The following is a 15,238-nucleotide window of genomic DNA, read 5'->3' as shown; positions in this document are numbered from 1 at the left end:
ATGTGTTCATTTGCCACTAGAAATGTGTTCATTTGCTTCATTTGCCACTAGAAATGTGTTCATTTGCCAACTAGAAATGTGTTCATTTGCCAACTAGAAATGTGTTCATTTGCCAACTAGAAATGTGTTCATTTGCCAACTAGAAATGTGTTCATTTGCCAACTAGAAATGTGTTCATTTGCCAACTAGAAATGTGTTCATTTGCCAGTAGAAATGTGTTCATTTGCCAGTGGAAATGTGTTCATTTGCCAGTGGAAATGTGTTCATTTGCTCATTTGCCACTAGAAATGTGTTCATTTGCCAACTAGAAATATGTTCATTTTCCAACTAGAAATATGTTCATTTGCCAACTAGAAATGTGTTCATTTGCCAACTAGAAATTAATTTGCCTGTAGAAATGTGTTCATTTGCTTATTTGCCACTAGACATGTGTTCACTTGCCTGTAGAAATGTGTTCATTTGCCAGTAGAAATGTGTTCATTTGCTTATTTGCCAACTAGAAATGTGTTCATTTGCCAACTAGAAATGTGTTCATTTGCCAACTAGAAATGTGTTCATTTGCCACTAGAAATGTGTTCATTTGCCACTAGAAATGTGTTCATTTGCCACTAGAAATGTGTTCATTTTGCTAGAAATGTGTTCATTTGCCAACTAGAAATGTGTTCATTTGCTCATTTGCCAACTAGAAATGTGTTCATTTGCCACTAGAAATGTGTTCATTTGCCAACTAGAAATGTGTTCATTTGCCAACTAGAAATGTGTTCATTTGCCAACTAGAAATGTGTTCATTTGCCAACTAGAAATGTGTTCATTTGCCAACTAGAAATGTGTTCATTTGCCAACTAGAAATGTGTTCATTTGCCAACTAGAAATGTGTTCATTTGCCAACTAGAAATGTGTTCATTTGCCACTAGAAATGTGTTCATTTGCCACTAGAAATGTGTTCATTTGCCACTAGAAATGTGTTCATTTGCTCATTTGCCAACTAGGAATGTGTTCATTTGGTCATTTGCCAAGTAGAAATGTGTTCATTTGCCAACTAGAAATGTGTTCATTTGCTGCCACTAGGAATGTGTTCATTTGGTCATTTGCCACTAGAAATGTGTTCATTTGCCAACTAGAAATGTGTTCATTTGTTGCCACTAGAAATGTGTTCATTTGCTGCCACTAGAAATGTGTTCTGCCACTAGAAATGTGTTCATTTGCTGCCACTAGAAATGTGTTCATTTGCTGCCACTAGAAATGTGTTCATTTGCTCATTTGCCAACTAGAAATGTGTTCATTTGCCCATTTGCCAACTAGAAATGTGTTCATTTGCCAACTAGAAATGTGTTCATTTGCCAACTAGAAATGTGTTCATTTGCATATTTGCCAGTGGAATGAAATGTGTTCATTTGCATATTTGCCAGTGGAATGAAATGTGTTCATTTGCATATTTGCCAGTGGAATGAAATGTGTTCATTTGCATATTTGCCAGTGGAATGAAATGTGTTCATTTGCCAGTGGAATGAAATGTGTTCATTTGCCAGTGGAATGAAATGTGTTCATTTGCCAGTGGAATGAAATGTGTTCATTTGCCAGTGGAAATGTGTTCATTTGCCAGTGGAAATGTGTTCATTTGCCAGTGGAAATGTGTTCATTTGCCAGTAGAAATGTGTTCATTTGCCAACTAGAAATGTGTTCATTTGCCAGTAGAAAATAGAAATGTGTTCATTTGCTCATTTGCCAGTGGAAATGTGTTCATTTGCCAGTAGAAATGTGTTCATTTGCTCATTTGCCAACTAGAAATGTGTTCATTTGCCAACTAGAAATGTGTTCATTTGCCAACTAGAAATGTGTTCATTTGCCAACTAGAAATGTGTTCATTTGCCAACTAGAAATGTGTTAATTTGCCAACTAGAAATGTGTTCATTTGCCACAAGTAGAAATGTGTTCATTTGCCAACTAGAAATGTGTTCATTTGCCAACTAGAAATGTGTTCATTTTGCCACTAGAAATGTGTTCATTTTGCCAGTAGAAATGTGTTCATTTGCCACTAGAAATGTGTTCATTTGCCACTAGAAATGTGTTCATTTGCCAACTAGAAATGTGTTCATTTTCCTAGAAACATTTAGAAATATGTTCATTTGCCAACTAGAAATGTGTTCATTTGCCAACTAGAAATTCATTTGCCTGTAGAAATGTGTTCATTTGCCATTTGCCAATAGAAATGTGTTCATTTGCCAGTGTAGAAATGTGTTCATTTGCCAGTAGAAATGTGTTCATTTGCCACTAGAAATGTGTTCATTTGCCACTAGAAATGTGTTCATTTGCCAACTAGAAATGTGTTCATTTGCCACTAGAAATGTGTTCATTTGCCACTAGAAATGTGTTCATTTGCCACTAGAAATGTGTTCATTTGCCACTAGAAATGTGTTCATTTGCTCATTTGCCAACTAGAAATGTGTTCATTTGCCAACTAGAAATGTGTTCATTTGCTTATTTGCCACTAGACATGTGTTCACTTGCCTGTAGAAATGTGTTCATTTGCCATTTGCCAGTGGAAATGTGTTCATAGAAATGTGTTCATTTGCCACTAGAAATGTGTTCACTAGAAATGTGTTCATTTGCCAACTAGAAATGTGTTCATTTGCCACTAGAAATGTGTTCATTTGCCACTAGAAATGTGTTCATTTGCCACTAGAAATGTGTTCATTTGCCTGTAGAAATGTGTTCATTTGCTCATTTGCCAGTGGAAATGTGTTCATTTGCCAACTAGAAATGTGTTCATTTGCCAACTAGAAATGTGTTCATTTGCCAACTAGAAATGTGTTCATTTGCCAGTAGAAATGTGTTCATTTGCTGCCACTAGAAATGTGTTCATTTGCTCATTTGCCAACTAGAAATGTGTTTCATTTGCCAACTAGAAATGTGTTCATTTGCCCATTTGCCAACTAGAAATGTGTTCATTTGCCAACTAGAAATGTGTTCATTTGCATATTTGCCAGTGGAATGAAATGTGTTCATTTGCATATTTGCCAGTGGAATGAAATGTGTTCATTTGCATATTTGCCAGTGGAATGAAATGTGTTCATTTGCATATTTGCCAGTGGAATGAAATGTGTTCATTTGCCAGTGGAATGAAATGTGTTCATTTGCCAGTGGAATGAAATGTGTTCATTTGCCAGTGGAATGAAATGTGTTCATTTGCCAGTGGAATGAAATGTGTTCATTTGCCAGTGGAATGAAATGTGTTCATTTGCCAGTGGAAATGTGTTCATTTGCCAGTGGAAATGTGTTAATTTGCCACTGGAAATGTGTTCATTTGCCACTAGAAATGTGTTCATTTGCCAACTAGAAATGTGTTCATTTGCCAACTAGAAATTCATTTGCCTGTAGAAATGTGTTCATTTGCTCATTTGCCAGTGGAAATGTGTTCATTTGCCAGTAGAAATGTGTTCATTTGCCAGTAGAAATGTGTTCATTTGCCACTAGAAATGTGTTCATTTGCCAACTAGAAATGTGTTCATTTGCCAACTAGAAATGTGTTCATTTGCCAACTAGAAATGTGTTCATTTGCCACTAGAAATGTGTTCATTTGCCAAAGAAATGTGTTCATTTGCCTATTTGCCAGTGGAAATGTGTTCATTTGCCAGTGGAAATGTGTTCATTTGCTCATTTGCCACTAGAAATGTGTTCATTTGCCAACTAGAAATATGTTCATTTGCCAGTAGAAATGTGTTCATTTGCCAGTAGAAATGTGTTCATTTGCCAACTAGAAATTCATTTGCCTGTAGAAATGTGTTCATTTGCTTATTTGCCACTAGAAATGTGTTCATTTGCCTGTAGAAATGTGTTCATTTGCCAGTAGAAATGTGTTCATTTGCTTATTTGCCAACTAGAAATGTGTTCATTTGCCAACTAGAAATGTGTTCATTTGCCAACTAGAAATGTGTTCATTTGCCACTAGAAATGTGTTCATTTGCCACTAGAAATGTGTTCATTTGTTCATTTGCCAACTAGAAATGTGTTCATTTGCCACTAGAAATGTGTTCATTTGCCAGTAGAAATGTGTTCATTTGCCAACTAGAAATGTGTTCATTTGCCAACTAGAAATGTGTTCATTTGCCTAGAAATGTGTTCATTTGCCAACTAGAAATGTGTTCATTTGCCAACTAGAAATGTGTTCATTTGCCAACTAGAAATGTGTTCATTTGCCAACTAGAAATGTGTTCATTTGCCAACTAGAAATGTGTTCATTTGCCACTAGAAATGTGTTCATTTGCCTAGAAATGTGTTCACTAGAAATGTGTTCATTTGCCACTAGAAATGTGTTCATTTGCTCATTTGCCAACTAGGAAATGTGTTCATTTGGTCATTTGCCAGTAGAAATGTGTTCATTTGCCAACTAGAAATGTGTTCATTTTGCCACTAGGAAATGTGTTCATTTGGTTCATTTGCCACTAGAAATGTGTTCATTTGCATTTGCCACTAGAAATGTGTTCATGCCACTAGAAATGTGTTCATTTGCCACTAGAAATGTGTTCATTTGCATTTGCTTATTTGCCAGTGGAAATGTGTTATTTGCCACTAGAAATGTGTTCATTTGCCAGTGCCACTAGAAATGTGTTCATTTGCTGCCACTAGAAATGTGTTCATTTGCCTATTTGCCAACTAGAAATGTGTTCATTTGCCTATTTGCCAACTAGAAATGTGTTCATTTGCCAACTAGAAATGTGTTCATTTGCCAACTAGAAATGTGTTCATTTGCATATTTGCCAGTGGAATGAAATGTGTTCATTTGCATATTTGCCAGTGTTCATTTGAATGAAATGTGTTCATTTGCCACTAGAAATGTGTTCATTTGGAATGAAATGTGTTCATTTGCATATTTGCCAGTGGAAATGTGTTCATTTGCCAGTGGAAATGTGTTCATTTGCCAGTGGAAATGTGTTCATTTGCCAGTGGAAATGTGTTCATTTGCCAGTGGAAATGTGTTCATTTGCCAGTGGAAATGTGTTCATTTGCCAGTGGAAATGTGTTCATTTGCCAGTGGAAATGTGTTCATTTGCCACTAGAAATGTGTTCATTTGCCAACTAGAAATGTGTTCATTTGCCAACTAGAAATGTGTTCATTTGCCTGTAGAAATGTGTTCATTTGCCAGTAGAAATGTGTTCATTTGCCAGTGGAAATGTGTTCATTTGCCAGTAGAAAATTTGCCAGTGAAATGTGTTCATTTCATTTGCCAACTAGAAATGTGTTCATTTGCCACTAGAAATGTGTTCATTTGTGCAACTAGAAATGTGTTCATTTGCCAACTAGAAATGTGTTCATTTGCCAACTAGAAATGTGTTCATTTGCCAACTAGAAATGTGTTCATTTGCCAACTAGAAATGTGTTCATTTGCCACTAGAAATGTGTTCATTTGCCAACTAGAAATGTGTTCATTTGCCAGTGGAAATGTGTTCATTTGCCAGTGGAAATGTGTTCATTTGCTCATTTGCCACTAGAAATGTGTTCATTTGCCAACTAGAAATATGTTCATTTGCCAACTAGAAATGTGTTCATTTGCCAACTAGAAATGTGTTCATTTGCCAACTAGAAATTAATTTGCTGTAGAAATGTGTTCATTTCATTTGCCACTAGAAATGTGTTCATTTGCCTGTAGAAATGTGTTCATTTGCCACTAGAAATGTGTTCATTTGCCAACTAGAAATGTGTTCATTTGCCAACTAGAAATGTGTTCATTTGCCAACTAGAAATGTGTTCATTTGCCAACTAGAAATGTGTTCATTTGCCAACTAGAAATGTGTTCATTTGCCAACTAGAAATGTGTTCATTTGCCAACTAGAAATGTGTTCATTTGCCAACTAGAAATGTGTTCATTTGCCAGTGGAAATGTGTTCATTTGCCAGTGGAAATGTGTTCATTTGCTCATTTGCCACTAGAAATGTGTTCATTTGCCAACTAGAAATGTGTTCATTTGCCAACTAGAAATGTGTTCATTTGCCAACTAGAAATGTGTTCATTTGCTTATTTGCCACTAGAAATGTGTTCATTTGCCTGTAGAAATGTGTTCATTTGCTAGAAATGTGTTCATTTGCCAGTAGAAATGTGTTCATTTGCCAACTAGAAATGTGTTCATTTGCCAACTAGAAATGTGTTCATTTGCCAACTAGAAATGTGTTCATTTCTAGAAATGTGTTCATTTGCCACTAGAAATGTGTTCATTTGCCACTAGAAATGTGTTCATTTGCCACTAGAAATGTGTTCATTTGCCTGTAGAAATGTGTTCATTTGCTCATTTGCCAGTGGAAATGTGTTCATTTGCCAACTAGAAATGTGTTCATTTGCCAACTAGAAATGTGTTCATTTGCCAGTAGAAATGTGTTCATTTGCCAGTAGAAATGTGTTCATTTGCCACTAGAAATGTGTTCATTTTCATTTGCCACTAGAAATGTGTTCATTTCATTTGCCAACTAGAAATGTGTTCATTTGCCAACTAGAAATGTGTTCATTTGCCAAGTAGAAATGTGTTCATTTCATCATTTGCCAGTGGAATGAAATGTGTTCATTTGCATATTTGCCAGTGGAATGAAATGTGTTCATTTGCATATTTGCCAGTGGAATGAAATGTGTTCATTTCATTTGCCAGTGGAAGAAATGTGTTCATTTGCATATTTGCCAGTGGAATGAAATGTGTTCATTTGCATATTTGCCAGTGGAATGAAATGTGTTCATTTGCCAGTGGAATGAAATGTGTTCAGTGGAAATTGTTCATTTGCCAGTGGAATGAAATGTGTTCATTTGCCAGTGGAATGAAATGTGTTCATTTGCCAGTGGAAATGTGTTCATTTGCCAAGTGGAAATGTGTTCATTTGCCAACTAGAAATGTGTTCATTTGCCACTAGAAATGTGCCACTAGAAATGTGTTCATTTCATTTAGAAAACTAGAAATTCATTTGCCTGTAGAAATGTGTTCATTTGCTCATTTGCCAGTGGAAATGTGTTCATTTGCCAGTAGAAATGTGTTCATTTGCTTATTTGCCACTAGAAATGTGTTCATTTGCCAACTAGAAATGTGTTCATTTGCCACTAGAAATGTGTTCATTTGCCACTAGAAATGTGTTCATTTGCCAACTAGAAATGTGTTCATTTGCCAACTAGAAATGTGTTCATTTGCCAACTAGAAATGTGTTCATTTGCCACTAGAAATGTGTTCATTTGCCAACTAGAAATGTGTTCATTTGCCAACTAGAAATGTGTTCATTTGCCAGTGGAAATGTGTTCATGTGGAAATGTGTTCATTTCATGGAGAAATGTGCATTTCATTTGCCACTAGAAATGTGTTCATTTGCCAACTAGAAATATGTTCATTTGCCAACTAGAAATGTGTTCATTTGCCAACTAGAAATGTGTTCATTTGCCAACTAGAAATTCATTTGCCTGTAGAAATGTCATTTCATTTGCCACTAGAAATGTGTTCATTTGCCAACTAGAAATGTGTTCATTTGCCAGTAGAAATGTGTTCATTTGCTTATTTGCCAACTAGAAATGTGTTCATTTGCCAACTAGAAATGTGTTCATTTGCCAACTAGAAATGTGTTCATTTGCCAACTAGAAATGTGTTCATTTGCCAAGTAGAAATGTGTTCATTTGCCACTAGAAATGTGTTCATTTGCCAGTAGAAATGTGTTCATTTGCCATTTGCCACTAGAAATGTGTTCATTTGGTCATTTGCCAAGTAGAAATGTGTTCATTTGCCAAGTAGAAATGTGTTCATTTGCTGCCACTAGAAATGTGTTCATTTGGTCATTTGCCACTAGAAATGTGTTCATTTGCCAACTAGAAATGTGTTCATTTGTTCATTTGCCACTAGAAATGTGTTCATTTTTGCCACTAGAAATGTGTTCATTTGCCATTTGCCAACTAGAAATGTGTTCATTTCATTTGCCAACTAGAAATGTGTTCATTTGCCCATTTGCCAACTAGAAATGTGTTCATTTGCCAACTAGAAATGTGTTCATTTCATTTGCAAATTTGTTCATTTGGAATGAAATGTGTTCATTTCATTTGCCAGTGGAAATGTGTTCATTTGCCAGTGGAAATGTGTTCATTTGCCAGTGGAATGAAATGTGTTCATTTGCCAGTGGAAGAAATGTGTTCATTTGCCAGTGGAAGAAATGTGTTCATTTGCCAGTAGAAATGTGTCATTTGCCAATGTGTTCATTTGCCAGTGAAATGTGTTCATTTGTTCATTTGCCAGTGGTGAAATGTGTTCATTTGCCAGTGGAAAATGAAATGTGTTCATTTGCCAGTGGAATGAAATGTGTTCATTTGCCAGTGGGATGAAATGTGTTCATTTGCCAGTGGGAAGAAATGTGTTCATTTGCCAGTGGAATGAAATGTGTTCATTTGCCAGTGGAATGAAATGTGTTCATTTGCCAACTAGAAATGTGTTCATTTGCCAACTAGAAATGTGTTCATTTGCCAACTAGAAATGTGTTCATTTGCCACTAGAAATGTGTTCATTTGCCACTAGAAATGTGTTCATTTGCTCATTTGCCACTAGAAATGTGTTCATTTGCCAACTAGAAATGTGTTCATTTTGCCACTAGAAATGTGTTCATTTGCTGCCACTAGAAATGTGTTCATTTGGTCATTTGCCAACTAGAAATGTGTTCATTTGGTCATTTGCCAGTGGAATGAAATGTGTTCATTTGCCAGTGGAATGAAATGTGTTCATTTGCCAGTGGAATGAAATGTGTTCATTTGCCAGTGGAATGAAATGTGTTCATTTGCATATTTGCCAGTGGAATGAAATGTGTTCATTTGCCAGTGGAAATGTGTTCATTTGCTCATTTGCCACTAGAAATGTGTTTTCAGTTGCCTATTTGCCACTAGAAATGTGTTCATTTGCCAACTAGAAATGTGTTCATTTGCCAACTAGAAATGTGTTCATTTGCCAACTAGAAATGTGTTCATTTGCCAACTAGAAATGTGTTCATTTGCCAGTGGAAATGTGTTCATTTGCCAACTAGAAATGTGTTCATTTGCCTGTAGAAATGTGTTCATTTGCTTATTTGCCAGTGGAAATGTGTTCATTTGCCAGTGGAAATGTGTTCATTTGCCAGTAGAAATGTGTTCATTTGCCAACTAGAAATTCATTTGCCTGTAGAAATGTGTTCATTTGCTTATTTGCCAGTGGAAATGTGCTTATTTGCCAGTTTGCCAGTGGAAATGTCAGTGGAAATTCATTTGCCAGTAGAAATGTGTTCATTTGCTCATTTGCCACTAGAAATGTGTTCATTTGCCAACTAGAAATATGTTCATTTGCCAGTAGAAATGTGTTCATTTGCCAACTAGAAATGTGTTCATTTGCCAACTAGAAATGTGTTCATTTGCCAACTAGAAATGTGTTCATTTGCCGATAGAAATGTGTTCATTTGCCAGTAGAAATGTGTTCATTTGCCAGTGGAATGAAATGTGTTCATTTGCCACTATGAAATGTGTTCATTTGCCAGTGGAATGAAATGTGTTCATTTGCCAGTGGAATGAAATGTGTTCATTTGCCAGAAATGGAATGAAATGTGTTCATTTGCCAGTGGAATAGAAATGTGTTCATTTGCCAGTGGAATGAAATGTGTTCATTTGTTCATTTCAGTAGAAATGTGTTCATTTGCCACTAGAAATGTGTTCATTTGCCAGTGGATTTGCCAGTGGAAATGTGTTCATTTGCCAGTGTTCATTTGAACTAGAAATGTGTTCATTTGCCAGTATGAAATGTGTTCATTTGCCAGTGACTAGAAATGTGTTCATTTGCCTATTTGCCAGTAGAAATGTGTTCATTTGCCAGTGGAAATGTGTTCATTTGCCAGTGGAAATGTGTTCATTTGCCAACTAGAAATGTGTTCATTTGCCAACTAGAAATGTGTTCATTTGCCAACTAGAAATGTGTTCATTTGCCACTAGAAATGTGTTCATTTGCCACTAGAAATGTGTTCATTTGCTCATTTGCCAGTGGAAATGTGTTCATTTGCCAACTAGAAATGTGTTCATTTGCCACTAGAAATGTGTTCATTTGCCACTAGAAATGTGTTCATTTGCCAGTAGAAATGTGTTCATTTGCCAGTAGAAATGTGTTCATTTGCCAACTAGAAATGTGTTCATTTTCATTTGAAAGTGTTCATTTGCCAGTGGAAATGTGTTCATTTGCCAGTGGAAATGTGTTCATTTGCCAGTGGAAATGTGTTCATTTGCCAGTGGAAATGTGTTCATTTGCCAGTGGAAATTTGCCAGTGCCAATGAAATGTGTTCATTTGCCAGTGGAAATGTGTTCATTTGCCAGTAGAAATGTGTTTTCATTTGCCTAGAAATTTGCCAGTGGAAATGTGTTCATTTGCCAACTAGAAATGTGTTCATTTGCCAACTAGAAATGTGTTCATTTGCCAACTAAAATGTGTTCATTTGCCAGTGGAAATGTGTTCATTTGCCAGTGGAAATTCATTTGCCTGTAGAAATGTGTTCATTTGCTGGATTTGTCATTTGGAAATGTGTTCATTTGCCAGTGGAAATGTGTTCATTTGCCAGTGGAAATGTGTTCATTTGCCAACTAGAAATTCATTTGCCTGTAGAAATGTGTTCATTTGCTTATTTGCCAGTGGAAATGTGGTTCATTTGCCAGTTTGCCAGTGGAAATGTGTTAATTTGCTGCCAGTAGAAATGTGTTCATTTGCCAGTAGAAATGTGTTCATTTGCCAACTAGAAATGTGTTCATTTGCCAACTAGAAATGTGTTCATTTGCCAACTAGAAATGTGTTCATTTGCCAACTTGAAATGTGTTCATTTGCCAGTAGAAATGTGTTCATTTGCCAGTAGAAATGTGTTCATTTGCCAGTAGAAATGTGTTCATTTGCCAGTAGAAATGTGTTCATTTGCTTATTTGCCAGTAGAAATGCGTTCATTTGCTTATTTGACAGTAGAAATCTGTTCATTTGCCAGTAGAAATGTGCATTTTCCACTAAAAATGTGTTCAAAATCCACCGAAGTAGCTGGCAAGTTTGCTAGATAGCTGCAGTAGTTGCCGTGATAACCAAACAGACTTGCTTGTTTAGCTAAACAAACCATCAGTCCTAGCTTGCCATTATGAAAATCTAATTCAACAATGCCAATGTTTTTAATTAGACTTTTGCTTTCAAAAGCAGCTCAAACATAGAACATGTAAGAACTATAGCCATTGAATTCTACCATGCAATATATACAGCACGTTACAAGGAAATAATGCACACTCTAGAATGCCCATCAAGCCAATCAGAAACAAGTATTCAAGAATGCCATGGTATAATGCAGTATAAGGCTGTATGAGACATGGCATTATAAGAGGGGAGCATATGAGCAAGAACTGAACACAGTAGAGGGTGTGTTTCTGACATAGGGAGTGAACAGCAGGTCAGACATGGACAATTGAACTGTTGGATAATAATGGAATAAGCACAGAGAAGGACAAAATCCCCCCAAAATCCAGGTGTCAACTCCACCACACACTGGAGAATGTGCCAGAGCTACAGTTTAGGAAAGCAATGTAGCTACTGTGCTAAATACAGTAGATGGAGCCCTGAAGGTTTTCATAAACAAAGCTGTCTGCATAAAACCAAGCTTGCTTTGGTAAAGACCGATAACATGTTGGAAAACCAAAGCCGCATGTGGCTTTTCTTCATTCATTATTAAAAACAGGAGTACTTTCAATATCTTTTATTTTTTGGAAACGTATCCATTTTTTATGGAAATTCTTGCAAATTGGAGGCGGTTATTGAATTTCGCAACATCCATGTAGGTTAGTATCTGTTTTGGACAAGTGTGTATTTTTCTAAATGTCTACAAATCATATATTAAGTATAAAAATGATATCTGGAGACTAACCTCTATGTCTTGGCTGAAGTCCAGAGCATCTTCCCCTGCTCCCAACAGGGTGTGCAATACTCTCTGCTTCACCTGCTCCCACTGAACCAGCATGGACTCGCGGTGGTACTCCTCTGCCAAGAGGAACGTCTGACAGAAAACAAGAACATGTGAGAGAGAAAAATACAAATGTAACTTGGACAGAACAATTTGAAAGAATTTGAGAGAACCAGGCTAGGTTGCATAAATGGGATAGAGACCGTGTGATTTGTTCAAAATAGCTAACACTGCAAAACCTCTCGTCATGAGAGATATCTATGCACAATAAACACCTCCAATCACCACAGTCACCCATGCAGGTATCCTGGGGCCCCACACAGTGAAAGTGAGATCTGGGACTTGGGCGGGCTCTTCAAACTGGGTCACGCCCTGTGATGCCTGGGTGTGTGGAGGGATGGGATTGTGAAGCTAAATGGGTCTGCATTCATGGCTGGTCCAGATTTAGCCAAGAACAGATTAGACAAGAAATAGACAAGGTCTCTGGATTCTATCTCATTCCCACCGGGACAGAAGATGATAATTGGAACGGTTCCTAATTAAAGCCGCTCTGAAGTCATGCAGAGGAAACCATTTTAGAAAGATAATAGGCTAAGGGTTTAATCGGAACAAGGTGAGCAAATCATGATTGGCAACCGAGGGTATGGGTTTATTATTTTTATTCAAAAGTGTGAGACTGATTGAAAATATAGCGTACGTATTTGAAAATTAGGTATGCCAAGCTGTCAGAGAAAAGTTAGGAGATACAATCTATGACCGAAAGATATCTGTCCCAACTATTCATCGGGTATGTAAAAGAAAATGTAAAACAAATGGGATTATTAGATGTGGACATGGGGTGCAATGAGGGTGTGGTCATGGCAACTAGTCAGAGGAGAGTGCACCACCTACCCTGCGACGTGACTCCTCGATGGCAGAGAGCAGCGCATTGTCCCTCTCATTCTTCAGAAAGCCCTGGAAGGAGAGAAATGGCTGGAGGTTAGACCGAATCTAGCCTACTTTCCACTTGACCACACACACATACACGGCTCCTGCAAGACGCTAGCTGCAAGGGCTCCTAAGGAGAAGAAAGAACTATCATTATCATGATCGCTGTGCTAAAAATGGGAGAAGCTAACAATCAGGGCGTAGCCCGTAGAAGCCTCCTCCAGACCTGACATTCTAAACATTCAGAAATAACTTCTGTTACATATCTTCTCAAGCGTTAAGACATTTTCATGCTCATTCTATACAGCTCCAGCCCATCTACCAATCCCAAACAGTTCAACAGAGCAAAAACCCAGAGCCCATCAAGGCATTTTACAGTTATTTCAACAGCCTGACTGATAAGCACCAGCCGATTAGACTCACAGCACCTGGCCCTTTGTCCCCATATCATCCCATTTTCAATTTCCTTAGGGAATAAACTCCAGTGGGCTGACATTCATCAGCATCTACATTCAACTGGCTAACATCATATACAAGAGATGGAGGATGGATGCATCTTAAAGACTAAAATGTACAATGTCCGTCTGCGGTCAAAATTGTGATATAGCAAGCTTACCATTCAGTACCCCCCAAAAATGGCAGTACTATTGCGGTTACAATACCTACACACCTAAAAGTGACCTCTTGTTTTCTCAAGTTAACAGCATAATGAGGTTAATGAGCAAATATGTAAACTGTAGACTGTGCTCATCCCTTACAGAGTAAGCTAATTAATGTACACTTTGGAGGGCAGAGAAACAGCCTCCGCTCCCTTCGATGCACGAAGAGAAAACATTTTGTACCCAGAACAGGCAGAACCGCCCTCAGAGTAGAGCTGTAGGCTTGCACCAGGCAACCAGAGTGGCAGGGGGAATGAAACTCACACACCCACACATACAGCAAAGATGTAGAACAGGGCGGTGGTGGAGGGGTCAATGCATCTTAAATCAGAGTGGGGTTGGCTATGGGCAAGAATAAGAGCTAGCTTACTGTATGCCAAATGGTGGTGATGAAATCATCCACAGATCCATTGTGGATCGTGAGTAACCAAAGCCAAGCCCATGACTTTGACGCATAGTGGCCACCAGCCTGCCACAATGACACAGATACCCTGATAAGACACTGACAGTCATCACAATGGATGTCACTATCACTAAGCCCATCCTCTGTGATACTGGACAATGTCTTAATATAATCTAGGCTAAACACCGGCCACACCCTTCCAATGTGAGGACACTAACTTGCCCTAAAAATCAGATAATTTAGCCTATAGTTGCTTTCCATATTCCATAAGAGTCGGTTAAATAAGAGACAGTCTCATGCCTTTTAGAGAGGAATGACCTTTTATGCAGACGTGACATTTTCAAAGCCGAATAGGGTAAAGTCATACTTGAGTCTGCGATTAAAGGGGCAATCCAGTGCAAAAAGTGATTTAACTTCTTTAATGTGTTATTTTATTTTCACACTAGGTGGTTGAAATAACACTGAAATTGTAGAAATGATAATTCCCTTTTAGAGTTTTTTGAATAAATAAAAAACGCCTGTTGAGGGGGAATAAAGTTTTTGGCCCAAAGCACATCACAATCTGATCTAATTAGTCTGACCAATGACCAGTAATATTTTATTTGCATATGTGTGCTGCTACTTTGAAAGGGTAAGCAGTGTAGGCTCTAGACGATTAGACGATACTATACTCCAATCAGGGATGAGTATGTAAATATATTTACATGTGTATCAACACGATCAGACTGAGCATTTCAATAGCCAAAGGGAACTCATGAAAATAAATGGTCAAATCTATATTTGGAGCTATTTTCATGAAAAAAGTGATACATTTGACATAGTGATTTTAAAATATGACATGGGGGCTAAGGCCTGCAGGCACACATGTACACTTCCTCGTCTAACATTAGGAGATACTATAGAAATGTGAACATTCAGAAACGGCAGACTAGGCAACAAAAAAAAGAGCAAAACTAAGCCTACAACAGGATATATAATAATATATAGCAGCCTATGCATTCTTTCAGATAATGGGCCTTTTCCTGCAAACCGTCTCGGTCTTGGCGCCAGTCATCTCCAGGACGGACGGAGCAGCATCTCCCTTCCCCCTCACAGCTGCTTCAGCACCACAGCCCTCCCCCTTGCCACAGGCTCAAACCCTCGCCCCTGTCTGTCCACTCCATCGCATCACCAGACATCAGAGTGGCAGCCGTCCGCGTCTTGACTGACAGCTATAAATTATCATTGACTTATTACTTCTTCAGCAGCCGACCGTCAAATGACAAGAGTAAATGCACAGTGCGGAGAGAGCCGAGGGAGGGGGGGGGCTTTTCA

General features: G+C 37.9%; 1 protein-coding gene across 5 annotated transcripts in view; it reads right to left on the bottom strand.

Annotated features, from left to right (window-relative positions):
• The window catches only part of nup93 (nucleoporin 93), a 41,674-nt gene that overhangs the window by 14,722 nt on the left and 11,714 nt on the right, over positions 1-15,238 (bottom strand). For all 5 annotated transcript variants that reach the window (XM_046352069.1, XM_046352075.1, XM_046352094.1 and 2 more), the window contains exons 4-5: positions 12,827-12,889; positions 11,900-12,028 (exon numbers count right to left, since the gene is read on the bottom strand). In XM_046352069.1, the coding sequence (XP_046208025.1) occupies positions 11,900-12,028; positions 12,827-12,889 (192 nt within the window). The remainder of the gene's footprint in view (positions 1-11,899; positions 12,029-12,826; positions 12,890-15,238) is intronic.

This window comes from Oncorhynchus gorbuscha, linkage group LG01, assembly GCF_021184085.1.
Source record: "Oncorhynchus gorbuscha isolate QuinsamMale2020 ecotype Even-year linkage group LG01, OgorEven_v1.0, whole genome shotgun sequence".
In the NCBI taxonomy this organism is placed as follows: Eukaryota; Metazoa; Chordata; class Actinopteri; order Salmoniformes; family Salmonidae; genus Oncorhynchus; species Oncorhynchus gorbuscha.
Note: the sequence above shows the minus strand (reverse complement) of the source record. Positions and strands in the feature narration are given on the sequence as shown.